This window comes from Taeniopygia guttata, chromosome 14, assembly GCF_048771995.1.
Source record: "Taeniopygia guttata chromosome 14, bTaeGut7.mat, whole genome shotgun sequence".
NCBI lineage: Eukaryota > Metazoa > Chordata > Aves > Passeriformes > Estrildidae > Taeniopygia > Taeniopygia guttata.
In genome coordinates, this window is record NC_133039.1 from 15145033 (window position 1) to 15171083 (window position 26051).

The following is a 26051-nucleotide window of genomic DNA, read 5'->3' on the forward strand; positions in this document are numbered from 1 at the left end:
GACAGAGTGCAGAGGCAAACCAGCCACCCAGGGACACAGGGATGGGACCAGAGCTCCTGGGCAAGGGTGGCAGGACATCACGTCAGGCTGCTTATTGTGAGCAGGACAGCCCCAAGCATGAGGTGGGAGCATCCCAGAGTCCCCTGAAAATGCTGTGTCCCCACATTTCCCTGGGTTGGTGACAAAGGGCTGGTGACAAAATTTGGGCAGAGGATCCCATGCAGGAAGTACAGTCAGCAAGAGTCCTGGGAGTCATCCACCTGCATGGAGGATGGCTGGGGTTGTGGTGGGCATCACTTCTTCCCACTGCACTCCACCTGGCAGGGAAAACACAGTCCAAGGGCTGGAGCTGCAAACTCCCTTGGGTTTGCCCACAGCTAAAAGATGTGGTAGACCTAATGCCATCTCCAGAGCTGGATGCTGCCAAGCATCAGCAGGGTGCTGGTGTGACACCAAGAAATGGGAACACGCTTGTTGCCAGGTGGAGTTCATCCCTCACACAGAGCAATGTGCAGCTGGGTGGGGGAGATCCAAGTGATTTGGATCCAGAGGCTGTGGCTGAGATGACTGGGAGGGTGAGTGCTGAGTGCCCCACCCTGCTGTGCCAGGGCACCCAGGACCCACCTGTGGCCGGCGAGGGAGCTGGGCGCTCACTCGGAACTGTGGGCTACCAGGTGGAACCAGCTGGGGACAAGAAGTGGTTCCTGCCCAGCACAACCAGTTTTCTCTTACCCCAGCGTGGGCAGGCCAGAGCTCGGAGCAGTGGAAAGTTACCAAACGTGGTAACAAGAAGGGCCAAGGTCGGCCAGGAGATTTCTGAGCAGACATGTGAAGATGCAAAGACAACCTGGAGCAGAATTGCTCCATCTCAGGCAGGAGGGAGGCAATGACCTGGCCTTGCAGCGGTGACAGGGCAACTTTAACTGTGAGCCGAGGGCAGGGAAAGATATCAGGCTGAGAGGACTCTGGAGCTGGGAAGACAAATCAGGAATTGACCCCAAAGGGGCCTCATCATTCCAGAGGGTCTGTCCCAACCCATCTTGCACTTCCTACTGGGGGAAAGGCTGGGAAGGTTTTCTTTCTGCCAAATGACTGGTTGAGGGGTAAGGACTTAAGTAAGGACTGGTGGTGTTCTTGGGAGCTCCAAGTGTCCTGGAAGGTGCCAGGAGAACACCATTCCCTTTGTCTCTTCCCCACATTTCTTCTCAGCATTGCTCCTCCTTGGAAGCTTTAGCACAGTAGGAACAAGCAGGGGAGGCTGTGACTCCCCTCGAGGCACAAATGTTGCCCCCAGGGCTGGTAGCACACCAGGGAAGCAGCACAGATGTGCTGAGACCTGGCAGGGGCTGATCTGCCAGAGCCATGCAGACCAGAGGGACAGCCCAGCCCCAGCCTCCACCTGCTCTCACCCAGACTGCAGCTCCTGGGGAAGAACAGCAAGTCCTCCTGATCCTCCTGGGAGCTTCTCTGTGGGAGGAAGAGGAGCAGAGGCAGCCAGAAGCATCACTCTGCACATTGCCTGTGGCTTATCTTGGATCCTCTGCTCCCAGCTGTTTGTGGAAGCAGCACTGCTGTTCCTCACCACTCTCCCCACCATAACACTGTGGTGGCATCTGTGCCTCAAGCCACCTCGCTGTGCCCTGGTGACTGTCCCCTGGCTCTCACAGGAACACTGCTGCACTGCTGCTGTATTTCAGGACCCACAGGAACTCTTCAATCCCCATCAGCCACAAACTGAAGTGCAGAGCAGTCCCTGAGAATGCAGCTCCAGATCTGCTCTGGCAGCAGCCGTGTTCTCCATCCCCCCATAGCATGTAACCAGTGTGGGGGAGTAGCTATCCCACCTCCCCACCTTTACATGAGGAAAATCAGTAGAAAAGGCTACAAAATTTCCCTGCTTGGTTTTCCCATCTGTTGTTGTAATTGGAGGTTTCCTTTCCCTAGATGCTTCCAAATGGGAATGGATTGTTTCCCTGGGTATTTGCCCAGGGCAGAACCTTTCTAGCTTTGGAGCTGGATCAAAGGCCCATGGAGGGAAGCAGTGAGGGTTTAAGTACTTAAAAGAGCTGGGGTGGGTGAGAGCAGTGCTCTGGCTCTCACCAGGGCCAATGCTTCCAAGCTGAGCAGAGAGAAGGTTTCCCTCAGGCTTTGCAGGCGAAGGCAGGGTGAGATCCTGGCTGCTGCTGCTGCTGTTTGATCAGCTCCTGCATCCCTACCCACTTCCCTGCCTGGGACTGGGGCAGCACAGGAGATGCCAAGTGGTGCCAGGGCACCGTGGCTGAGTGTTCCCCACTGCTGCTAAGATGCAGGAGGAGGTGCTGAGGGTCAAATGGTTGAGAGAGAAGGAGCAAACATTCCTGCAAGGCAGAAGTTTCCTGAAGACCCAGGAGCACCTGCACAGCTGGGTGCTGTGTCTGGGCAGCCCTGGATTCCCCGTCCCAGGCAGTGGCTGCTGCAAAACCAAAACATGCACATCATTATCCCACATCCAGGGCTCAGGGAGTAAAAGCATTTAGCCACTGTTATTTCCTCCCTGATTCGAGGTGCAGGGTACCCAAGGATGTTTATGGTTTGTAGTTTGGGTGGAAAGTGGGAACAGAAAGTGGAAGTGCACGTGCTCCCTTGCTCACCTGTTGACAATGGCCACATGCCTGTGACACACCAGCAATGCCAGCCTGCAACCTTCCTCTCCAGAGGAAAAGCTGGGGCAATCCCTCATGGAAGACCAATTGGCTCAGTATCATCCATAAGGAAATGCTTCCAGCACATCACTTTGCTCCAGTAATAGCCATGCCCCTGGGATTCTACAGAGCTCCTGGACATCCAGAGCCCTCCTCAGTGGGCTGAACATGGAGCTGTGTTTGCAGAAAGCTTTTGTTTGTTTGTTTCCCATCTCCTGCATGGCCTTGGGATGCCATTCCTTGCCAGGACAGGAGGATGTTTCTCTTTCCTTCCACCACCCTTTCAGACCAGGTGGAGAGGCCAGGATGGGGTGGAGGGGGACAGCCTGGGACCTACCCAGCTCCCACGGCCCTGGGGACAGACTTGTGCTCTGGCTGGGTGGAGAAGGGGGAGGCAGCAATGGAGAGGCTGCCACCAGGACAGGAATTCATCCACAGGGCTGCGCCTGGCATGAACAGGGCTTTGTGGCAGTGCCCCACTGTGCTTCACAGCTTCTGGCCCTTCCCAGCAGTCTTAACAGGGAGCTTGATGTCCCAAAGAGGATTAACTCCCTAATCCTCTTTGTGAGCCTTGTGAGCAAGGGAGGTTGCAGAGGAGGAGAGAGAAAGGCAGAAGCTGAGGTGTCGGCTGAGCCCTTATCAGACTCAGAAGAATCTTTTCCATTGGTTAGCTAACCAGCAGCAGCAATTCTGGGGTGTCCATGCTGGTCAGAGGATAGGGCCAGGTCAGTTTTAGGGACCAGAGTAGTTACAGCTCTTTGTTTATTTGGAGGGATTTCTGTGATGCCTGAAGAGGAGCTGAATTCTTGCTCTCACCTCCATGGAACCAAGTGTAGGAAGCCCCAGCCCAGTCTCAGTCCACGTGAGGGATCAGATTCCAAGAGATGTATCCCCCAAAGTCCCCCAGTCCCTTCATGTCCCCAGCTGGACACTGCAAGCATTCCATGAATAGTGCGGGGGTGCAGCCAGGACAGAGGCTCTGCTCAGGCTGGGGATCGTGTTTTCTGTGTGTAGATGTGCAGCAGATGCTCCAGCTTCCCACGGAAACCTCTGGCACAGTCCTGGGACCCGGCTTGCCCTTGCACACACACGACACGGCTGTTGGATGAGCCGTGCCATCACTCCGGGCGGCTCGGACAGCCGGGGCCGCCTGGTGTCCGCACACAGCAATGACCAGCCCGTGGCTGAAATGAGCAGGGTCTATGTCTTTATTAATAGTCAGCTCTTTATTAAAAAGTCAGCTCGGCAGGGGGCTGGACAAGGAGCTCGCCCCCGCTGTTGTAGCTTTTCCGCTAGCCGAAGGGTGAGCAGGCGTGCAGAGTCTGTCCCTGGAGACTCATTGGCACGCTGGTAGCTGGAGGTGAAGAGGTGTGCAGTACCTGAAGTCCCAGCAGACTGTCCTCTCTCCTTTTCTCCTGGCACACTGGTCGGGAAGGGTGAGGGGATGTGCAGAGCCTGCTGCCGAAGTCCAGCAGCAGTTGTCTCTCTCCTCCCCTCCTGGTATCACAGAAAACGTGTGTCCTTTGCTCCTGCTTCCCACAGCCCAGTCCACTCTGGTCCTCTGTAGGTTATGGTGACAGGTCAAACACAGATTAGGGATGGGGTTCCCTTTTCCCCAACCAGCACACCCATCCAGCCTTCCATTTAGGTGTGGTTTTCATCCCCAAAACCCCCTCCCATGATTCCACTGAATTATTTTGCATCCCAGTCCTAGAATGGTAGTGAGGGTGGGGGGAGGTAGGTGATTCCCAGGAGCAATTAGCTAATTAACATTTCACTGTCAGTACTTAGCCCAAGCCAAGTGTCCCAGCCAGGCTGTTTTGTTCATAACAGTGGCCAGCCCGCTGCCAGCCCGCCCCGCATCTCCCTTCAAAACTTCAGTCCCAGCAAACCACCACAGCCCCCAGCCGCAACCTTCCTGTGCTGACAGGGGCGTGGAGCAGGCTGGGGACTCCTGGGATCCTCAGGGCTGGAGCGCTCTGGTGTCCTGCAGGGACGTTTTGCCTTCTCCACAAGTGACACTGGACTGACACTGTGGACTTTCAAGTCCCCCTACACTCTCAGTCACAGGGCTGTGCTCTAGGTGGGGAAATATTCTCAGTGGATGGGTTTGGGTTGTTTTCCCACAAGTCTGTGACTTGGTGGCAATGGCCTTGACTAGTCCTGTGGGATCTCCCGCTGGCTCCCTGCACACTTGTAGTGTGCCAGGCAGGCACCGTGCCTGTCTCCCTAGGCACAGGGACTGGCAGGTTGCCAGGGCTTGTGTGTTCCTTGTGGACACACAACCAAGAGCTGCTGCCTCTGCACCAGGGGAGGAAAAGTCACAAGAGGTGAAGTTTGGCACTTATACCTGCAAGGAATGTGCTCCAGGAAAGCCTGAACTGAACACGACCTCTCTTTCCCTTGGTCCATCTCTGGCAGCAGCAGGCTGCCCATGCCCACGTCCTTGACTCCTGCAGCTCCCGGTGCTGGCATGGGCAAGGGCTGTGCCAGGCTCTGCCATGACACAGACCTCTCCTGGGGTCCGGGGTGGCTTCCGAACTGGTTGTGACAGAACCACGGTCCTGGAAAGGTGAACGGGAGCCCCAGGGCCAGGCTGTGTTTGTTTATCCTGGTGATGGAGCACACAACAGCAAAACAAAAGGTCAGACCCTGTTGCCCTGGGAGATGGTTTTTGAAGCTGCCTCCCATCCTGCTGGGGCTCGGATGGAGCATCCCCAGCGCTTGTCATGTCAAGTTAGTTTTGTAATTTTGGCTGGTAATAGGTCTGAGGCAGGCAGTGTGAGCTTCAAGGGTAAATTGATCCAGGACCAGAAGGGCCCTAAACACCTGCTGAGAAGAGCACCCAGCCCTGAGACGTTGGAGGCAGATCCCCATCCCACAACTCCTGCAACCAGACGGACCCAACCTGCTTCCTTGTCCTAAGGGAGGCACTTGCAGCTCCTCCAAGAATCCCAAAACGTGGCTGAGTCTGACCAAAACTTTGCTCATGTTTAGCATGTCTGAATAATGAACAGACACAAACTTCTTCACGACTTGGCCAAGTTTAAGGTGGGTGTTTGATCTCACTGTGGGAAAAGGTGGGGAGGGGACTCTCAGGAAGCACTGTCAGGGAGGGAGGGCAGGCTCTGAGCAGCCCCTTGTAGGCTGCTCCTTGCTAACTCTGCTTTTACTCCTGACCCTCTTTGTTGGGGCAGAACTAATAAGTACCACCATCAACTCCAAGCATGGTTTTGTGCAGTTGTGGAAAGCCTGGGTTGAACAGCGTGGAGATGGGAAAAGGGGGCTGGTCCAGCAGTCCTGCCTGATCTGCCTCTTCTAGAAACGCCTCTCCGTCACTGCACCTCAAACCTGACATGGCAAAATTCACCAGTCTCTTTTTTGTAAGTTGGGAAACTGAGGCACACAGCGGCACTGTCCCCAGGGACGCAGTGGTGAAGCAATGAGGAGCCCTGATTCACCGTGTGAGCATCCCTATCCCACCCCAGCAGCTGCCAAGGGTGAGGAGCAGCAAATCAGCCCTTTTGCCTCTACATAAAAGCCCCAAATCCCCCGGGGCAGCTGGGTACCTCCCTCCTGCAGGAGCAGGCAGGTGGGACACAGACTGATCCTGGGAGAAAGGCACCTTGTCTCTGGGCAGGAGACCAGCAGGGAGGAAAAGCCATGCAGAACAGCCCTTGTCTTGCTGCTTCTGGTTGTCAGCACAAGGAGTCCTTGTGTTTACCCAGACTTCAGGGCAATTGCCCGTCACTAACAACACAAAATCCCTTGGTCCCACCGCCCTGAGCCCGGCGAGGGAGCAGGACAGAGCCGGTGGGAGGCCAGCACTGCCAGGGAAGGACAGGCAGCCCCCAGGACAGCAGAACTAAGGTACAGGATCTGTGCTGCTGAGCTTGTCTCCACAGGTGGTTGGCCTGAGCTGTGTAGGGGACAGTGTCAGAGCCCTCTTCTTGGGTTTGGACCCCAAAGTAGTTCAAACTAGGCTCAGGACACACCATCAAGGGTCTGATGGCAGCTTTGGGTGTCCAGTGCCCAGGAGGTGAGGTGGATGCTCCTGAGGAGGGGTGTGTGGCAGATGGCACATCATCTCCCCAGCAGTGACTCAGTTTCCCCATCTGTAAAATCCAGCTTCTTGGATTGAGGACTTTGTCCAGCTCTGAAGGAGGACCCTGACAAGCAGTCCTGTGATATGGAGGGCTTGTTTCCACCAAGCAGATCTCTGCTGCTGGAGACACAAGGCATAACCAGCATGGGGAAGAAAAAGCTGTTCCCAGGCCCCAAGACGGCAAAAATTGGATTTCCATCTGTATTCTCTCATCCCCACCATTGCATATTTGCATTTGGTAACTCTGCAATTATTCAGGGACGGCTTTTAGATAGTTGAAGTATTTGCACATGAGAAGGACCATTTGGCACCGTACGCCTTAGCTTTCTTCAGCTGTGGTCTGGGGAAATGTCAGTTTGTGAGCAGCATAAGGCACATGATCCAGGCAATCATAGGACATGGTGCAATAAAAGTGGAGTGAGTGATGGCTTGCAAACAACAAAACAGTCAAGTGTGCCCATTATAATTTTAATTATAATCACATTTAAAGCAAAGTAAAGCTATGCCTCTCCAGGAGCTTTAATGAGGTCATATGTCTCTTAACATTTCACTTGCCAGCTCCTGGCTGTGTGCTGTAAGCCATGCTCCAGCCAGGCCTGGGGAGAACATAGCAAAGCTGGGCGCCCATCACTGCCTAGTTTTAAGACTGAGGGAGAGTGTGCAAAAGAAAAATTTGGGTTCTTACCGTGGCTCTCTTGTCTGAAAAAAAATGGTAAAGATTGAATGCATGTTTCAGAGTAGAATCTCCCCTTTTCTTCCTGATAAGTTGTTGGCTACTTCAGAATTACTTGATCAGCAGGTGCTAAACTCTGTTCTCTGTGACAGGGACAGGACCCAGGGAATGGTGGAGCTGTGTCAGGGGAGGTTTAGGTTGGATATCAGGAAAGGTTCTCTCTCCATAACGCCCTGGTTATGCCTTGTGTCTCCAGCAGCAGGAGGAGGTTCTTCCTTCAGGTTCTTCCCCCAGAAGGTGCTGGCACTGCCCAGGCTCCCCAGGGAATGGGCACCGCCCCAAGGCTGCCAGAGCTGCAGGAGTGCTTGGACAGTGCTGCCAGGGATGCCCAGGGTGGGATTGTTGGGGTGTCTGTGCAGGGCTAGGAGCTGGACTGGATGAACCTGATGTGTCCCTTCCCGCTCAGGATATTCTGTGGTTCTTTGAAACTATTTGGATGGGAAAGGGGCTGCCCTGAGCAAAGACATGCCCTGGCCACATTTGACATCTGACATGTGGGAGTCGGGGAATGATCACCCTGAGTGACTCAAGTGTTATCGTGGATTGAGCTTGGTTTGGAGAGATGAGGCTCACAGAAAACAGGGGTAACAAGTGTTAAAGACCTGAAAGAAGTCATTATCTCAGGAACTGGGGAGTCTGAGGTCCCATTCAATTCAAGTTCACACACAGGGCTCACCTTTACACATAAATCTTCAGGCCACGTCTGACACCAGCTGAGCTGTTGGAGCTGTTGGACCTTTTCGGGTTGTTCCTCCAGATGTAGGTCCAGTTTGCTGACCCTTTAATTTCTATGCCACAGTCCTTGTTTGTCTTTATTTCATAATTAGCTGGCAATAAAGTGACGTGGTCTCTCTGGCATGAAGTGAATCCAGAATAGCACCAACACCTACACCCTGGGCAGATAGCAACACCATAGCATGGCCTCAGAGATGGCAGCAGACAGGGATAGTCACGGTCCTAACTGCTTCCCCCAAACAGGGACAAGAGATTTGTCATGGACTACACGCTGGAGACCAGCCAGCTAAAGCAGAAGCTTCTGAAAACCATCTACAGCCTCCAGGTGAAGTCATTTACCACACTGCAGTCAGCCAGCCCGGTGCTGCACAGCCAGAGTGGCATAGGCATGGTGACCCAGCACCAGGTCCACCAGCTGGCAGATAAGGCCAAAAGCCTGTGTGGAGATCTGGACAACATCAAGAACCTCCTCCACTATTGCCAGGATGACTTGGTCCGGCAGATTCCCAATCCCACCGGCAGCCGCTATGGGGGTGTCAGTGGAATCCATTGCTCCCTGGATGGCTCCATCTACGTGACAGCTGAGAGTGCTCCCTGGGTCCACGTGCTCAGCAGCACAGGCCACACGCTGCAGTCCTTGCCCTGCCAACAAACGGGCAAGGGAGGCAGCGTTTTCTTGCCAGAAGATGTGACTGTGACTAGGATGGGAATGGTGGCTGTAGCTGACATGGTGAATGAAGCCATCTGGGTCTTCAACCCTCACACCAACCTCTCCAAGAGGGAATGGATAAAGATCAGGAAGGTTGGTTCCCCCAGGGGTATTGGAGTAGATTCCATGGGCAAGATCCTGATAGCAGACTATGCACAAGGTCAAGTGCACAGCTTTGCTCTGGACCATACCTTCAGGACACTCAATGTCCACTCTGTCCCAAATCTGCAGGGACCTCGTTACATCAGTCCAGTGCCCGGTGGAGGCTTTGTGGTGAGTGAAGAGTGTGGAGACGTCAAGGTCTTCATGAGCAGCTGTAAGCTCCTCTGCTCCCTCAGCAGCAAATATGGACACCAGTTTGGCAACCCTGCTGGGGTCTGTGTGGATAAGGACGGCAGCATCCTGGTGGCAGATGAGCAGCGCCGTACAGTCCACTTGTTCCCTGAGCATGGAGCTCCCATCTGCCTGGTGTCCACAGGGCTGCGGAGGCCTGCTGGCATGGCTTGCTCCTCCTCTGGGCACCTCTTTGTGGCAGACACAGTGGAGAACTGTGTCAAAGTCTTTAAGTACTGTGTGAGACCCCGGTACAGACCCACCAATGCTGGGACATCATGTGCTGACCCCAACCAAACACACAGGGGGGGAGGGGGGATGGTTTCCCTGCAGCCCCACTGAGCTGTGCATCTGCTGGGGTGCTGGGAGCTCCACTGCTCTCAAAGATTCCTGTAATGGAATCATGGAACGGTTTGGGTTGGGAGGGACCGTAAAGACCATTTCATGGCAGACACAACTTCCACTATCCCAGGTTGCTTCAAACCCTATCCAACCTGGCCTTGGACATTTCTAGGGATGGGACATTGCCCCAGACCTGACTGCCTAAAAGCCCCCAGCTCCTCCAGGACTAGACTAGCTCTGGACCCACCAGAGTGTGTAAAGCATGACCCAGCTACTCAGAATTGGCCTTGAACTGGTGCCTTGGCAAACTTGTTATCACCACATCCTTGATTCCTCGAGTGTTTTCCAAAGCTGATATAAATCTCTTTTCTCCATGCGATTTTGATGTGCCATGGTCCCATCTTCCTGATGCCAGATCATGACCAGAGAGGTAAGGCCATGCTAGAAGTCCATGCTCCATCCCGGAATCATGGAATCACACAATAGTTGGGATTGGGTCCTTAAAGATCACCTAGATCTACACCCTGCCATGACTAGGGACACCTTCCACTAGATCATGCTTCTCCAAGCCCTTTAATGCCTGGCATGATTGAGCCAACTGGTCTGTCCTAATTAATTCCCGAGCTATTAGGGTTGGTTTTGCAATCAGAGAACAGCACACTGGGTCTGCAGCAGACTTCAGGAAAAGGGTAAGATGAAGGTAACTCCTTCTGTGCTGCATTCCTGACCTCTACAGGGAAGCAATAACCACTACATGGAGTAAATTCCATAGGAATCGTGGAACTCCTCAGACTGCCTCACACACTGGGGCAGACACCATCCTGTTGTCCTCTGGAGAGGAGGGCTCAGCACGTCTTGCTGCCTTTATCAGCAGGGGCCAGGGCAAGGCGGGCAGGGTGTGCCGGGGCAGGGATGGGCGTTTTCCTCTCCCTGCTCCAGCCCTCGGTGTGGGCATGGAGCTTAATGACTTCTCCATCTCTGCTGATGTCCCAGACCCAAGTCACCATCGTCTCTGATCCCAAATGATCCCTGGAGAGGGCCTTGCTCCCTCCTGGCCCTGGGACAGGCACTGGACACAACAGACACGCTGTGAGGTTCTCCAGGACCCCTCTCCCTGCAGAGTGAGGCAAGCAGCAGGGAGTGGGGCTGCATGGTCTGCAGAAACGGGGGGATCGGCCTCTCCCATTGCAGGAAGCTGAGCTCCCTCCCGCAAGACCTAATCTCCCCAATCTTATTTCCAATTCTGTGGCATCCAACAATAAAACTAAAACCCAAAATCTTTTATCTAGCCTACCCCGACTTCTGCACCTGCTCTCTCTTGCCATGTGGGACCTTTTCATGCTGCCCAGCATCTTCCCAGGCTCACTGGCCCAAGCCCACTGCCAGATCACAGGACAAAGCTCTTGGGCACCTGTGAGCACTCCTGGGTCTCTGCTGGGCCAGGCATCCACTGAGGCAGTCAAGATGGGGGTCAAGAGGGTCCCATCAGCATAGGCGAGTCCCTCACCGTGGGATGGGGGACAACAGGGTTCCCTGAGGAACGGTGAGTCCTTGGACTTTGGGGATGAGGGACAACGGGCTCCCACATGGAAAGGTGCCTGGCCTGTGGGATGAGCGACAGCAGGGTCCTGTAAGAACAGCGGGGCCCCTGGATTTTGGGAACAGAGGACAGCGGGGTCCTGTGAGCACAGCGGGGCCCCTGGATTTTGGGAACAGAGGACAGCGGGGTCCTGTGAGCACAGGTGAGCCCATGGCCTGTGGGGATGGCGCCAACAGCGCCCCGTGAGCGCAGCGAGGCCCCGGCCCCGCTCCGGCTGGGGCGGTGGCAGGGCAGGGGGGCACTGCCGCTCCTTATCGCGCGGCTCAGGCGGCCCCGCCGCCCTCGGGCCCGCAGAAGGCGCTGGGTCGAGCCTGGGGAGCGGCGCTGTCGGGAGCGGGGCCGGCGGGGCCCGACAGGCCGGGAGCGGGGAGCCGGGGCACCACGGAACGCGGGCGGCGAGTGGCGGCGCCGGCCGGGCCCGTCCGGCTGCACGACCCGGCGGCAGCGGCGTCTCCGAGCAACCGCGGGCGGAAGCGGCGGAGCGGGACGAGCGGGCGGCAGGAGCGGGCGGTAGGAGCGGGCGGTAAGAACGGGAGGGCGGTGGGAACGGGCGGGCGGTAGGAGCGGGCGGTAGGAGCGGGGCGTTCTGGGCCGCGCGCGGGGCCTGCGCGGGCACCGGGGAGCCCCCGCCGGGCCGGCGGCAGCACCGGGCCCCTCACGACACTGAGGGGCTGGAACGTGTCCAGGGAAGGGAACAGAGCTGGGAAGGGGCTGGAGCACCAGGAGGGGGCTGAGAAAGGGGCTCAGCCTGGAGAAAAGGAGGCTCAGGGGGACATTGTGGCTCTGCACAACTCCTGACAGGAGGGGACAGCCAGGGGAGTCCCTGCTGCCATCTCTGAGGCCGTGCTATGGTCTCTGCTCCCAGGGAACAGGGACAGCACAAGGGGAAATGGCTTTAAGTTGTGCCAGGAGAGGTTTAATTTATATATAGATAGGATAGATAGGGAAATTTCTTTGCGTAAAGCATGCTCAGGCGCTGTCACAGGCTGCCTGGGGCAGTCATGGAATGCCCAGCCTGGAAGTGTTCAAAAAGCCGTGTGCATGTGGCACTTGAGGGCATGGTTTAGTGGTGGTGGTGGTGGTGCTGGGCAATGACTGGACTTGGTGGTCTTAGAGGGCTTTTCCAACCTTTACAATTCCATGGTTCTATGATTCTTTATATCCTGGCCCTAACCCCCCTGCAAGGATCATGGGATGCTCAGGTGTGGGTCTGCTATGGGATCAGTCCCCCGTGGCACCCCTTGGCCACAGGACAGTCTCTGGGGTGAGACCATGGACACATCCCACCATTCACCTTTGCTTTTCTAACAAAAATTCTGGAATCAATCAGTCCTGGGGTCCTGTATTCATTTGTTGGTTGCATTAACACATTTTAGGTGGTATTTATTTTGTTTGTTTTGGTTACCTGAGGTCATTGCATTGGTGCTCTCAAGGAAAGGTGGATGTTTTCAGCAGAAATAGGTGGATCTCAAAGATTTTAGGCACTTGATGAAGAGGGACTGCATGAGCATTGGTAAGATTTTTCTGTTAAAATTAGCAGCAGTGAAGCAGACTGTGATGACATTTGATATTTCAGTCTATTGAAATGAATGAGGTAGATGCATGACAAGTCGTGGATTTGGGAATATGAGAACATTAACATAACAATAGTTGATCAGCCAGGTTTTCAACTATCAAGATATTTTGTGCAGCCTGAAAATCATATCAGAATCTTCTCTGCCATGGCTCAAGCAACCAAAGGGCAGATCATTTGACCCGAGCTATAGCCAGAGTAGTTGGGTGCATAAAACTATGTTAATTTTAAAAGCTGGGGAAGGTGTAAGAGGAAAAACTCACAAACTAGAGAAGATAAGGATGACAAGTGTTTCGGCTCCATGAGAAGTTTTCCCAGAGGATTGTGGCTATCTTTAAAAACAATCTCAGTGAAAAATAAGTGTGTATATGAAGAGTCAGTTGACAATTCCTCTCTGAAATGTCCAGTGGATGAACAGACCTTTAAGCACAGCTGTGCATAGACACTGAGAGTCTCTTGTAGCAATACTCACAACTCTCTCTGTTTCGATGGGAAAACATCATGGGGCTGTTTTTCCTTGGACTGAATTTTCCTTTTTACTGCAAAACTGCAAAGTACATCCCAAGACTTCCCTCTCCTGCGGAATTTTGTTGGCAGTATGGTGCTGGAAGCACAGTGTTTACAGGTTCTGAATGCACCCAGCATTGGCCCTCATTGCTCCAGAGATCCTCCAACCCCCAGCAAGATCTAGAGGCCACAGATGGACTTCATTTTCCCTCTGTGACCAGAGGGATAACCTCAGAGACCTGGAGTCTGTGAGGAAGCAGGATCTCAGAAGAGCCATAGATCATAGAATGGTTTGACATAGAAAGGACCTTACAGACCATTTCGTTCCATTCCTGCCATGGGCAGGGACCTTCCACTGTCCCAGGTTGCTCCAAGCCCCATCCAGCCTGGCCTTGGGCACTGCCAGGGATGGGGAGTCCGCAACTCCCCAGATTACCCCACTGTGGGTGATTAACCCCAGAGGTTAATCACTCCCTATAACTGCTTCTCCATCCCTCCATGTAGGAAGTTTCCAAGTGCTGAGCTTTAGTGGCTCAGCTGTCCTCTCCTAAGGGAGAGAAAAAAGCCACCAGGCCCTTCCCGCTGCGCATCTCTCCCTGTGTTGTAAATACCCTCTGTGTTCCCTTTCCAACTGACTGGTCCCTTGCAGAGGAGCAGCCTCGGGGCCCTGTGGAGTTTCACATCCCTGACAAAGCACTGAAGGACAAGGACGGGAAAGGACAGCGGGCGCCGGGTGCTGCCTGTTCTGCGCCAGCGCCCTCCTTACTGCAATTACATTCCTGTTAGGAACCTCCACCTTATTTAAAGAGACACTGTCAACTGCCTCAAAGCTCCTTTCTGGAAAAGTCTCCCAAGGCCACTGAGATGTGTTCTTCATGATGGGGAGAAAAGCACTAAAGATAAAGAGCGCTGATAAAGTAGAGGTGCTTCTCATTTTTTAGGCTGTTGAATCTAATGAATTAAAACTACTTCAATTAATCACTATAGTCTCTTCTGACAAAATTATTGTCTCAGTTTCCAGATGAGAGAAGTGAGGCAGGAGGAGCTGAGTGATGGGATCAAGGTTGCTCTGTGAGTTTGCTGCAGAGATCTGGGTTGTAAGGTGCTAAAGGAGACTGAATAGCATGAACCAGTGTTTGATTGTTGGTAGCAGCAGGAAATACTCCCCAGAGGCACCACAGTGAGCTGTGATGTAGTCCCTTCTCTAGGAGGTGCTCCAGCACGTCCAGCGTGGGATTCAAGATCTAAGGCTGGGTGAATGCCAGATCTTGGCTGGTCTGATGGGCTGTGCTTATCTGGGTGCCACCATGAAAGACCTTTCTAGGTCTGGGAGAAGGGCTTTACTGGGAAACTCCAGGCTCACCTTCCCTCTCTTCAAAGACTGCAGATCATCAGGAGTTTTCTGAATGTGTTTATGGCTGTTGGCCGTCACTAATGTCATTACTCAAGTGGTTGGGCTTTGTGTTTTCAAACATGCTTAGTTCTCCTCTCTGGTAGCTTTGGGTTGGCCAGTTCAGATTTTCCTTACATTTACTCACCATCCTCAAGTTTTATCTTTGTGTTTATTGGCAGGTGTATGTCCCTGCAGGTCACTGCCATGGTACTGAAGGTGTTCTTTCCGTCGTGCTGCTCCTCAGCAGACAGCGGCATTTTGATCGGCCGCTGGATCTCCGAGCAGAACTCTGCTGTCATCCTTGCTGTGGTACACTTCCCCTTTATTCCTGTCCAGGTGAAGCAGTACCTTGGAGAAGTTCAGCGCGTGACTAAAGTCAGCGTTTCTGTGCTTGGCTCATGGAGCAATAGCAAACAGGAGAAAGAAGAGAGTCTCAGTGAGTTCTTGGAAGACCTTGGGACCATATTCTGCCATGAGCCATGGATCCAGATAAGCAAAGAGGGAGACAGCAAATTCTGGAGCTGTTCTATCCTTCAGAAACACTCTAAGAACCCTCAGGAGGAAGAAATCATCTTGGTATACTATGACCAGCGCAAGGTGATGCTTTCCCATCTGCACCCCCCTTTGGACACAGCTGGCCAGAGGGCAGAGGATGCCTCAAAGCTCTCGGCCATCTTTGACACGGTGGCCAGGAGCCAGGTCCTCTTCATGACGGACAGATATGACGAGGGGCCCATCAAGCTGACCCACTGGCAGTCGGATGGGGTGGAGGCCAGTATCATCGTGGAGCTGCTGAAGCAGGCCTCGGTGCCTGCCTGCATGCTGCTGACATTCCTGCTTTCACTGCTCTCTGGGATCTGCAGGAGCAGGTAGGTGATATGACATCACCCAGCTTGTTTTGTCTGGAAATGTAATTCCTGTTTAGGCATTGCAGGACTACTGCTCAACCCCAGTGAGAAATGTGATACAAAATTGTTCTATTGGAAACAGGCTGCTGCAAGAGGTCCTGTTAGAGCTCCACTCCAGCAGGAAATCACAAGGCCAAAGGCTCCCTCAGAACTCTTCATGGAGCTGGGAGGTTTTCTGGGAGGCATTCATGTCCTCCCCATTTGCAGCAGGGATAGTTCAGCTCTGCTTCAGTTTCATCACAGCTGAAACAGTGGATTTCCAGCTTTTCTGTGGCTGACGTGAGGCTCTCTTTAATGGCTCCATAGCTGGGGACTCCCTCCTCCCTGTTTGCTGTAAGTCCCTTTGCAACTGTGGAACATCAGCAAATACGGTTTCTAAATCCATCTTCTCTCCAAGAGACTGTGGTGCTGCAGCCTTGGCACTTTACAGAAGTTTAGAGGGATTGCTGCTCAGCCTGAATCTATGGTGAAATCCTGTTCTCACAACTGTGAGCCTGAATAGGATGCTCCAAATGTAACACATGGCAAATGCTTGGACTGAAAGCTAGTTCTGAGCAGATTTGCAGGGAAGAAACTTATAATCATGGAATCATTTACCTTGGAAAGGCCCTCTAAGATCATTGAGTCCAACCATTAACCCAGCACTGCCAATACCACTACTAACCCATGTTTCCAAGTGCCACATGTTTTTTGAATACTTGCAGGGATGGTGATTCCACCACTGCAGCTGCCTGGAGAGGTTGTGACAGAGAGTGGAGTTCTGGTTCTAAGCTGCAAGGGGACACTGTAATTGATGAAATTTTGATAACAGCTATTACTGTATTAATGGATAAATCTTTTTAAGTACAGCCTAAAGGAATGGAGGTATTTAACAGATTTCCAATTGTGTGATACAGTTGTAAAAGAATTACAGTGAAACTCTTCCCATGCAAAGATTTTCTGAGCAGTTTGGTTACACAGTCTGGTACACAAAGGAAAAAATGTCCGGTTTTGGATTATTGGAAGAGACTGAGATTCAAACCTGAATTCAGACCTGGCACTTGGTCTCACTTGGTCCCACCTCAATTGGTGCCAGGATTCAGGCCAGGCTTGGAGTCAGGTTAAGCCCAGGCCTTGCTGGCATCCAGTCGCAGTCTGCAGTCTAAACATAAGTTGGGAGCTCAAGCTCAGCTGGTGGGTTGGGCCCAGATAGTTGCTACCAAGCTTCTCAGGAATTCTGACTTCAGCTTTTCCTAGGGCCAGGATACATGTTCTGAGGTAGAACAGCAGCCAGCTGTACCTGGCAGCAGGCAGAATGCAAGGCTTGCTGTGCATAAACCTACACTGAGCCTGTCCTTAGCCTTGGGAGGCAGAGCTTTCTCTCTCCTTTGTTTTACTCACCCACAGTATCAACTTTATATTTACTTGTCTCATATGTGTTTTAAAACATCAGTCTTGGAGAACAGAGTACCTGGCTTTATAACAAGTCTCCTTCTTGACCTTCTAAGTTCTTTCAAGGAATTTGGTTCCGTTTTGTACCACATGATGTGTAATACAACCTCCTTGAAGCCAACATGCTCAAAGCAGGGAGGGTTCAAGACATCACGTGCAGGTGTCCTTCCAGTCCCTTCCTTCCCATGCTGGGACAGGACATTCCATAAAATAAGATTCACGGGGGTTTTTTTCTCCTTCAGGTCACAGGACTTCTTTCTTTCTGTTTTTTGTGACGTTAAGGGATAGTCAGCTTTGGAAGGCTAAAGAAAGAGATCAGCAATGTCTTCTCAGGCTGGGGAGGCTTGGGCATTTTTAGATATGCCCCTGTTGTGTTTGTGTATTTGCTTGAGAGAAGCAGGGCAGCAGTGTTGGAAATCTCAGGGAGTGAGTCGCTGCCATCCCTCCAAGCTCATCCCGTGTTCCCAAGTCCTGCACATCCTGAATTAAGGCATTTCTTCAGCACCACCGTGTGCTGAGGGGTGGCCACTGCGATTCTGCTTCAGAGGAACATGGGGGCAGCATTCCCATTATCCCTGAAGATCTCTGCTATTGGGGACATTCAGATGTTTTAGTCTTAAGGCAAAAAATTCCATGTGCTTGTTTTAAAAAAAATCTGTTTGTAAGCACCTCCAATTCTTCATCCAAAAGGAGGCACTGCTCCTGCAGTTTCTAGCACACGCAGGAGTTCTGGTTAATGGAGCTTAATATTCGCATGTGATCCAGATTTGGAAAGACTGCTTTTCATCTGGTATCTGAAAATTCCCCTCTCACTCTTGGGAAAAAACTGAATTGGAAAATCAAGACTTACTCATGGAGGCTATGTTAATTTATTGCTAAAATTCCATATATTTGGAAATACCCCAAAGATCTCCTGCTGCTTAAATAATGCAACGACACGATGTCACTGGATTTTTGTTGAGTTTTTTTATCTGGTTGGTTTTCCATTGAAGTTCTGAAAATGGTCTATATATGGTGTTGTAAACAAGTGGGAGTATTTCTAGCAATGCACAGTCGATGTGCAAAGGGGTAGGAGACCACGCAAGGAATATTTTTTTGCTTTCTTCCTCAGTCCTCACAGAGAGGAGAGTTCCCATAGCACATCTTGCAGCTGCTCTATTGAGCTTTTTGCAGTATGTTTATATTTTTATTTCAACAAGTATGTGTATGTATTTCCAAAGAAAGCATGTGAGTGGAATAGAGGTTGTGCTTGTGGTGGTGATTGAAAAGAGAAGCACAGACAAGGACATCCCTGTGATATGTTTTTGGCCCCATGGTGTCCAGTTGAGGAGCTGAACCATTGCAGGCTGCACAATTTTGTGGTGCTCTGGGGATGAGGCTGCTTTGGGAATCATTCCCACTTGTGCAAGACATTCCTCAGGCAGAAAACAGCAGCCTGTCCTTTCTCTTGGCCAGGAGTGGCAAACTGGGGGTGACCCAGAGGCTGGCTGCCTCCAGCTTGAGGAGCAGCCATGGTTGGCGAGAGACACCCAGTGCTGTGAGAGGATGAGACTATCACCCAGTGAGTGTGTAGTGTAGCACAGGGCCCCAGAGCTGCTGCTTTCTGCCTGAGCTGACAGGATCTGGCAGCTGGTGTTTGACCCATAATTCTTCACCTTCAGCCATCTGTACATAATCCCACAGGTAGAGCGTTCCTCCTTCCCCTTCTTTACATTTCAAGTGCAATCTCTGCTCTAGTCAAGTTTTGCCACACCAGAGTTTGTAACCACTGAGCTGGGGCATAATTGGAAGGGAAAACACGTCTGCTCTCGTGCCTTGGTGAATCTGTGAGCGCAGGTGTGTGTGATCAGTGGCCAGAGCAGTCACCCCCTCTCCCTCCCCTGCACGGTGCTCTTTTCTCCACCGCCTCAGCTCCCTCCTCCTGACAAGTCAGCTGAGGAACAGTGCATTCATTTGTCTCCAAGGTGGGAGGCTGTAGCGCAGAGCTGAGTAACTTGGAGACCTCAAATTAAGAATGATTCACAGTACATTGCGTGTGTTTCAAACCCAATGTGTCTGAAATTTGAATGGGGAGGGAGGGGGAAGAGGGGGACTTCAACACTCTGGTCCTTAAGCTGACAAACGATGCACAAAGTGAGGTTCAAAGGGCTCAGGAGGGGCGGGGAGGAAAGGGACAGCAGCCTCAGGGAACTGAGCAGGGTTTGGAGGAACCATACCCTTAGATTGGTGTGAATTGTATAAATAGCAGTGGGCACCCCACTGTGCCCATCCTGGCCAGTCACGGAGGCATCTGCTGCTGGGCATGGGCTGGCATGCTCTGGGTGAAATCCGTGGAGGGCACACACAGTTTACAGGGACATCCATCTCCAGGCCGTGCTCAGCAATGATCCAAGCAGCTGTGCAGTTTCCAGGGTGAAGCAGGATATAAGGAATAATGGTATTGTGTGAAATGAATGTAACCTGAAAAACTGTGCCAAAGCAGCGCAGGAGACTAGATGAAGTGACTAAAAGTGACCGTGGATTCCTGGACCTGTAACAAAAGCCAGTAAATCACTGTGAAAGTAGTGCAACAACTGCACTGGCTGGTGGAGTGTACTCCTGTGTACAGGAGAGAAGTGGACCAAATTACATCCACATTAGAATTTATCCCCCAAACCAAACCTGGTGCCATGTGTTGCTGTGGTTTCTGTGACCAGCTTGCTCCCACTATTGTGTCACTTCAGCCTGCACAAATCACCAACTGTCCTTGCTTTATAGGTTGTGTGGTAATAAAAGTAACTCCCTAAAATAATTGAGCATCATTTTGTACTTTTCTTCTGAGTCATAAGAAAAGAACCTTGTGACTGTTTCCTCCCCTACAGGCCTAATGTGGATGTTAACTTTGAAACCTAATTAAATGCTAAATGTTGTGCTATCTACATAATGCTGGTCACTGCAAGGCAATGAAGAGAAGGTAGAAGTGAAGACCCTGAAAAAAGTATTTGGAAGTAATTAAGAAAAAAAAGAAGAGAAGGGTCAAGTGGAAGAAAAAAGAAAAGAGGTGGGGGAAGGAACATAAACTGCATGTAGGGCACAGCTGTTTGTTATATGAGGCTCACACCACACAGAGACTTGTGATCACCTCTACTCTGGAGCCAGGCTGGGAGCGCTGGAGGGGTTCACCTGAGAGCTGAAGGCTCTTGAGGGATCTTAGAGTCCCTTTCAGGGCCTAAAGGGGCTCCAGAAGAGCTGGAGAGGGACTTTAAACAAGGGATGGAGGGAAAGGACAAGGGGGAATGGCTTCCCACTGCCATAGGTCAGGGGTGGATGGGATATTGGGAAGGGACTTTGTGAGGGTGGGCAGGCCCTGGCAGAGGGTGCCCAGAGAAGCTGTGGCTGCCCCTGGATCCCTGGAAATGTCCAAGGCCAGGTTGGACAGGGCTTGGACCTACCTGGGATAGTGGAAGGTGTCCCTGCCTGTGGCAGGGGGGTGGAATGAGATGAGCCTTAAGGTCCCTTCCAACCCAAACCATTCCAAGATCCATGATGAGTAACACTGGGTTTGTGCAGCAGTTACACTGTGTTGTATTGTTGCACTGAACACAGCTTGACTCTTTTCTCCTGGAGATCGGAGCATTGTGCAAGCCCAGAGATGTATCCAAAAGCAGAGGTTGGAATCAGGCTTGCCTTGTCACTTCCTTGGAAGAGTGAGTGAGACACAGTTTGACAGAGTGCAAATGAGAGCTTGGTTTGTCTGCATGTCTTGGTCTGGCAAGGCTGCCTTAATTCTGTTAACCTTTCAGAGTCATTAACATCTAATCACCAGCTCTGGTTGCACAACCTTAACTTCACATTGACTGTTTTGCATGGATGCTGGCCTGCCTGCTGCATGGCAAAGGCAAGAGGAGACATTCCCATGTGTTTCTGCAGGGTGCTGAAGTTTTGGCCTTTGTCTTTCTTGTGGAGCAAACTCTCGACTTGTGAGCAGCTGGGACATCGCCTGCAGCACCTCCAGGTCATCAGCAGCAACAAGAAGGCTCAAAACCAAAATCAGCTGATGAGGTATGAAGTATATGTAAAATTGGGTGTGTCTTGGCTCTAGTCCTCTCTCCTGTGGGGAACCCAAACCATGGATCCCATGCCTGGACAGTACTAGGTCCTCACTGCACCCTATCACGTTGCTCTATTCCCTGCTAGTTTGGATATCTTTACTCTGCACTGTATTTATATGCATATATATTTGTATTTTTATGTGTTAATTGTGCCTTTTGCCAGATACCTTCCTTTTTCCCTAGCCCAGGAAAGGCAACTGGGATATTGCACCCCAAAAGGTTGTACTGCACCCATGTGTGAGTGCTTTGCTGTCACTACTCCCACAGGCTCATTGCTTTCACATGTGCTGCTGTCAACCACAGCCGTCCATCAGTGTTCAGTTGGTACTTTTCATAAGAGCAGAAAGGTTTAAATGCTCCCCTTTAAATGCTCCCCTAAATCCCTCCCATTCTTTTGGGGAAGCTTTTTGTGCAGAAACTGCAGACCAGAGACTCCACTTACACTGGTAGAACAGTAACAAAGTGTAAGAGAAGAAGCAAACATGCAGCACAGTGAGAGGAACAGAGCAGAGATCTGAGACAGATATTGGCTGCCCTACGGCTCTTCCACAGCCAGTCTTGTTCTGTGTGCTTCTCTGATCCTGCAGGAATAGACTCCCAGGGAACACTTAAAATAGATTAACAGATTCAAAGTCCATAAGTAACTGTGGGTGTTCAGTCCGATTCTTGAATAGCTCACGTCATGGAATTCCATTCAGAAGCTCTAGCAAGGAAGGAGCAGCTCAGCAGCCCTTCTGGGTTTGTGTATTTATTTACTATTTATTGCCTTGTCTGGGAAAGCCATCTGATCTCAATGTGGATGTGCCAAGTGCTGCTGCCCTTGGTACTGGTAATTGGTAAATCCCCCCTGAGTGTGTATCTACCTTTCTGTCTAAAATTCCTCTTTGTAGCTTCAAATCCCCTCTTTGCTTCCTACTAAGAAAGGTTTTGTGATGTGGCAGGCTCTGAGTGGCTCTGAGTTTAGAATCATGAAATCACAGAATATCCTGAGTGGGAAGGGACCCACAGGGATCCTCCAGTCCAGCTCGTGGCCTTGCACAGACACCCCAACAATCCTACCCTGGCCATGCCTGAGAGTGTTGTCCAAGCACTACTGGAGCTCTGACAGCCTCAGAGCCGTACCCATTCTCTGGGGAGCCTGGGCAGTGCCCAGCACCCTCTGGAGGAAGAAGCTTTTCCTAAAATGCAATGTAAACCTCCCCTACCACAGCTCCAGCCATTCCCTTGGGTCAGGTCCCTGGTCACAGATTGGAGCTGCTCCTCAGGAGAGACCTCTAAACAGCTGTGAGGTCTCCCTTCAGTCTTCCCTTCTCCAGGCTGAACAAACCACTGCTGTGCTTGGCTACATAAGGAGCAGCACACCAGTGGAAGTGAAAAGATTCCAGAATTGTTCCTCTTCAGTGAGTTGTCCTGGTGTCCTTGGGGCATTAAAGGTGCTACATAAGCGAAGCAAACAACTGTCATTGAAACATTAAACACTGTCCTTCCCTTTCTCTAACTCTGTTTCTCTCTACCCTGCCTGCAGGAAAGCCAACATCTTTGTGTCTCTGCTGATTGATGTGGCCCTGGGGATACTGCTGATGTCGTGGCTGTACAGGAAGAACCGCATTGGGCAGCTTGCTGACACTCTCATCCCCGTGGCTGACGTAAGTCTGGCCAAATCTCATCCTCTTTCACCTGCTCTGGGTTGGTTGTTAAGGAGCAATGCCTCACACACGAGCTTTCATAGAGACCTGTCTGAAGTCATGCAAATCAGGTCTGCTCAAGAACAGTGAAACCTTCAAACCGAGCCTGTTGGAGCTGCTCAAAAGAAACTCAGCTCTGCTTTGCATGTGCTGTGAATAGTAATTAGATGTTTATGGGAGGGCTCCTCCACCTTCTAAAGGAACAATTATGGCTTGGACAAAGCTCTGCAGCTGCAGGTTGGGTGGTTATGGAGCCATAGTACTTTTATTTTTTTCTGGAGTTAACAGAAAGTGTTCTCAAGTTGTTACTATATGGGTTGTTCGTGGTGAAAAAAAAAGCTGTAACCTGGGTTGAGTCTGATAAACTGCTGGAAAGTCAAATATGATAAGCAGTGCAGCTGTGCTTGTGGAAGGAGTTTCATGGGGAAGTCCAAAGGCTTTGTTGGTCAAGGTACAAACACCTGAAATCCTGCTTAAGAGCTCTGGGATATGGCTAAACTAGGAAAACCTGCAATGTGTTGTGATTTTCTTAAACATAACTCCTCTTGCCCACTGAAATCCCTCAGCATCATCAGAAATTCACAGATAGTGTGTATGATTCACATGGTCCTGCTTTTCTGGTGGTTCATTGTAGATGCAGAGCTCCAGTGTATCTGTTTAGTGGCGGTAAGGAACATACTTCACAGGCTGGAGACCAGACCACTAATCTGAGGTCAGGGTCAGCTCTCTTTTAGGAGCTTCTGTGTCTTGGGATTACATGTGCAGTCAATTTTGAGCCCTGCCATGCTGCTGCACAGCCTAATCCTTTCTCTGCCCACTTTTCTTTCATTTCTGAATGGGTCTTTCCATTGGTTTCTTTCTAGCAGCTGGAGAATGTCTTTTCTCTGCTCTTTCTCCAGCTTCTTGGTTGGGAAGAATTTGATTTTGATCAGAGAATTCCAGCAGTGGTTTGTTTTTCCTACTTATGCTGCATTTCCTGGGAAGACCATTTCCCTTGACGATGATCTTTTTTGGTCCATGTCTAACCCCTTAATTATTCCAAGGTCTCTGATAATTTTTGTACATGCTGGACTTTGAGAAAGCATGCATGGATTGTCCAGCATAGCTGTGGATCAGGATTATTGCTGGTTTTCTTATCTTTCATAGTCAAACTTTTAAGGACAGCATGTATGCTATAGACACTACTCAGCAGCAGTGGTGGGTAGGGAAAACTACATTTATTGCAGGACACTTGGTCTTGTGTTTGAGCTATACACTGCAAATATTCTTCTAAGCTTTATTCCTACATCTTTCCCCTTACAGATATTTCAGCTAGAGAAGTTTTAAGTTCTCTAGAGCTTTCCCTTTGGGACTACTGAAGTGCCCAGCTCTCAGAAATCTGATTTCTTAACAAGTCTGCAGGGAAGTGGCTTTGGCTGCATTCCTGGTTGCACAGGTGGCTCTGGGAGGGATTCCATCTGCCCAGTGTCTTTGGCAGATGGACGCTCTCCATGCTCAAGGTGTGTTCAACCCCAGCACCTGTCCTGGACAGGCTTTCTTGTGAGCCCTGTGCTATCACCAGCTTCAGCTTAGTGCAATTTTATTATTTCAGTTTCTTCCTTGAAATAACACACTCTTGTTATCCTTGATGGAGAGGCACAAGCATGATGGACATGAACTCCATAGTTATTTTACTGATTTACTTTGCTCATCAGTCAAGTATGGTTGCTTGTTTTTTCCTCTTTCAGTAATTTAGCTCATCTTTCACTCAACTTTTGCATCACAGTGACAGCTGTCTTCACCAAGTCTCCTCCATGCTGGACTCTGTTACCTGGCTATCACCAGGAGCTGTTTGCTTTCTTTCTTGGAAGTGCTGACTCCTCCATGTCTGGGGGGGGCTGATAGCCAGACAGTGCCTTTCTTCCCTGTTTTTCTAGGCTTATCAGTTCAGGCCACTCACAATTCTTTTTTCCATTTTACTTTCTTCTTTCAGGCATATGAGATTGTGGACATAAAATCATTTGGAGTCTTTTTACTCCCGTTGCTGGGCATTGATTTATATGCATTATGTGCAGGCCTTAAAAAATGCAGATCTGAGTGATCCCAAAATATACCAATGACTTTAGCATGTGGTGTGCAAGCCAGCACCACTTCTTTTCCAGTATGACAGCAAAATCTCCCCTCAGCCATTCAGCCGTAGGTTTCCTCTCTGCTGCTGAGTGTCCATCTGGTCTGCATTATTCCCATCACTGGGCTTTCTCAAGTGCTTGTGTGTTGCCAAGTTCAGTAACTCGGCATTCCCTGTGTGCAGAGAGCCCCTCTTCCTTCCCCAACACTCTTCTGCTTTGATTTGTGCCCAGATATGCTGATAGCATTGACCCTACACCTCTGTGTCTGTTGGTAAGTAGAACATTGGATATCTAATTTGCCCCAGAGGGTGCTGGCACTGCCCAGGCTCCCCAGGGAATGGGCACAGCCCCGAGGCTGCCAGAGCTCCAGGAGTGCTTGGACAGCACTGACAGGGATGCACAGAGTGGAATTGTTGGGGTGTCTGTGCAGGGTCAGGAGCTGGGCTGGATGATCCCTGATTCCAACTCAGGATATTCTATGTTGCTATTATAACAAGAATGTTATATATAATGAGGCTATATACATAACCTCACTTTAACCTTATTGATTTTAATATTGACAGGCTACCTTTATATAACACATAACCTTACTGGTTTGATTGATTGATTTTAACATTGACAAAATCCCAGCTGTGTGGGGCCTGGATACAGTGCTCGGGTTTTTTCCAACTAACATCTCTTGGAAGGAAGCAGTGCAGGTGGTTTATTTTGACTCTCAGCACTGCCAGGGTCACAAACTCAACCTGCTGCCAGGAGTCCAAGCTGTGTACCTGGCCATCCTTTGTCATCCTCTGATAAAATGGATCTCAAATCAGCACTTGGGTGGCAATTGTTGATGCTGCACAAGACATCCCTGAGTACAACTCCCACTTTCCCAGCGTGGTGAGCTGTACTGTGCTGGCTGTAATAACAAGCTGCTTTTGTCATTCAGTGAGGCAGATGTGATTCAGAGACACCCAGGGAATAACTGGCAAGGAACTGTTAGGAAAGACTGATTTCTGAAGCAGACTTTCAAATCCAAAATGGAAAACTTGAATAATCTTCTCTCTGTAGGTGCCCTCACAGCTCCTACCTTCCTCCTTCTCTTGATCCCACCAGGCTTCCCAATGGTTGTCCT

General features: G+C 51.0%; 2 protein-coding genes across 7 annotated transcripts in view; both read left to right on the forward strand.

Annotated features, from left to right (window-relative positions):
* Positions 1–6466: 6466 nt before the first annotated feature.
* NHLRC4 (NHL repeat containing 4) lies at positions 6467–10921 on the forward strand. The gene is made up of 2 exons (XM_072935733.1): positions 6467–6551; positions 8498–10921. Exon 2 carries the CDS (start codon positions 8514–8516, stop codon positions 9636–9638), a length of 1125 nt encoding a protein of 374 aa, XP_072791834.1. The 5' UTR covers positions 6467–6551; positions 8498–8513; the 3' UTR covers positions 9639–10921.
* A 571-nt stretch (positions 10922–11492) lies between these two features.
* PIGQ (phosphatidylinositol glycan anchor biosynthesis class Q) overlaps positions 11493–26051 on the forward strand; it is a 38795-nt gene continuing 24236 nt past the window's right edge. The window contains exons 1-4 of one of the 6 annotated variants that reach the window (XM_072935920.1): positions 11493–11748; positions 14891–15580; positions 20960–21091; positions 22667–22787. In XM_072935920.1, the coding sequence (XP_072792021.1) occupies positions 14895–15580; positions 20960–21091; positions 22667–22787 (939 nt within the window). In that variant the 5' untranslated portion in view covers positions 11493–11748; positions 14891–14894. Of the gene's footprint in view, positions 11762–11784; positions 11809–12727; positions 12752–14890; positions 15581–20959; positions 21092–22666; positions 22788–26051 lie in introns of those variants that run through there. The other 5 variants (XM_030284635.4, XM_072935922.1, XM_072935925.1 and 2 more) reach the window with 5 other exon arrangements.

Coding starts and splice junctions, on each gene's coding strand:
- NHLRC4 (XM_072935733.1), top strand. CDS start 8,514: ATGGACTACACGCTGGAGACCAGCCAGCTAAAGCAGAAGCTTCTGAAA.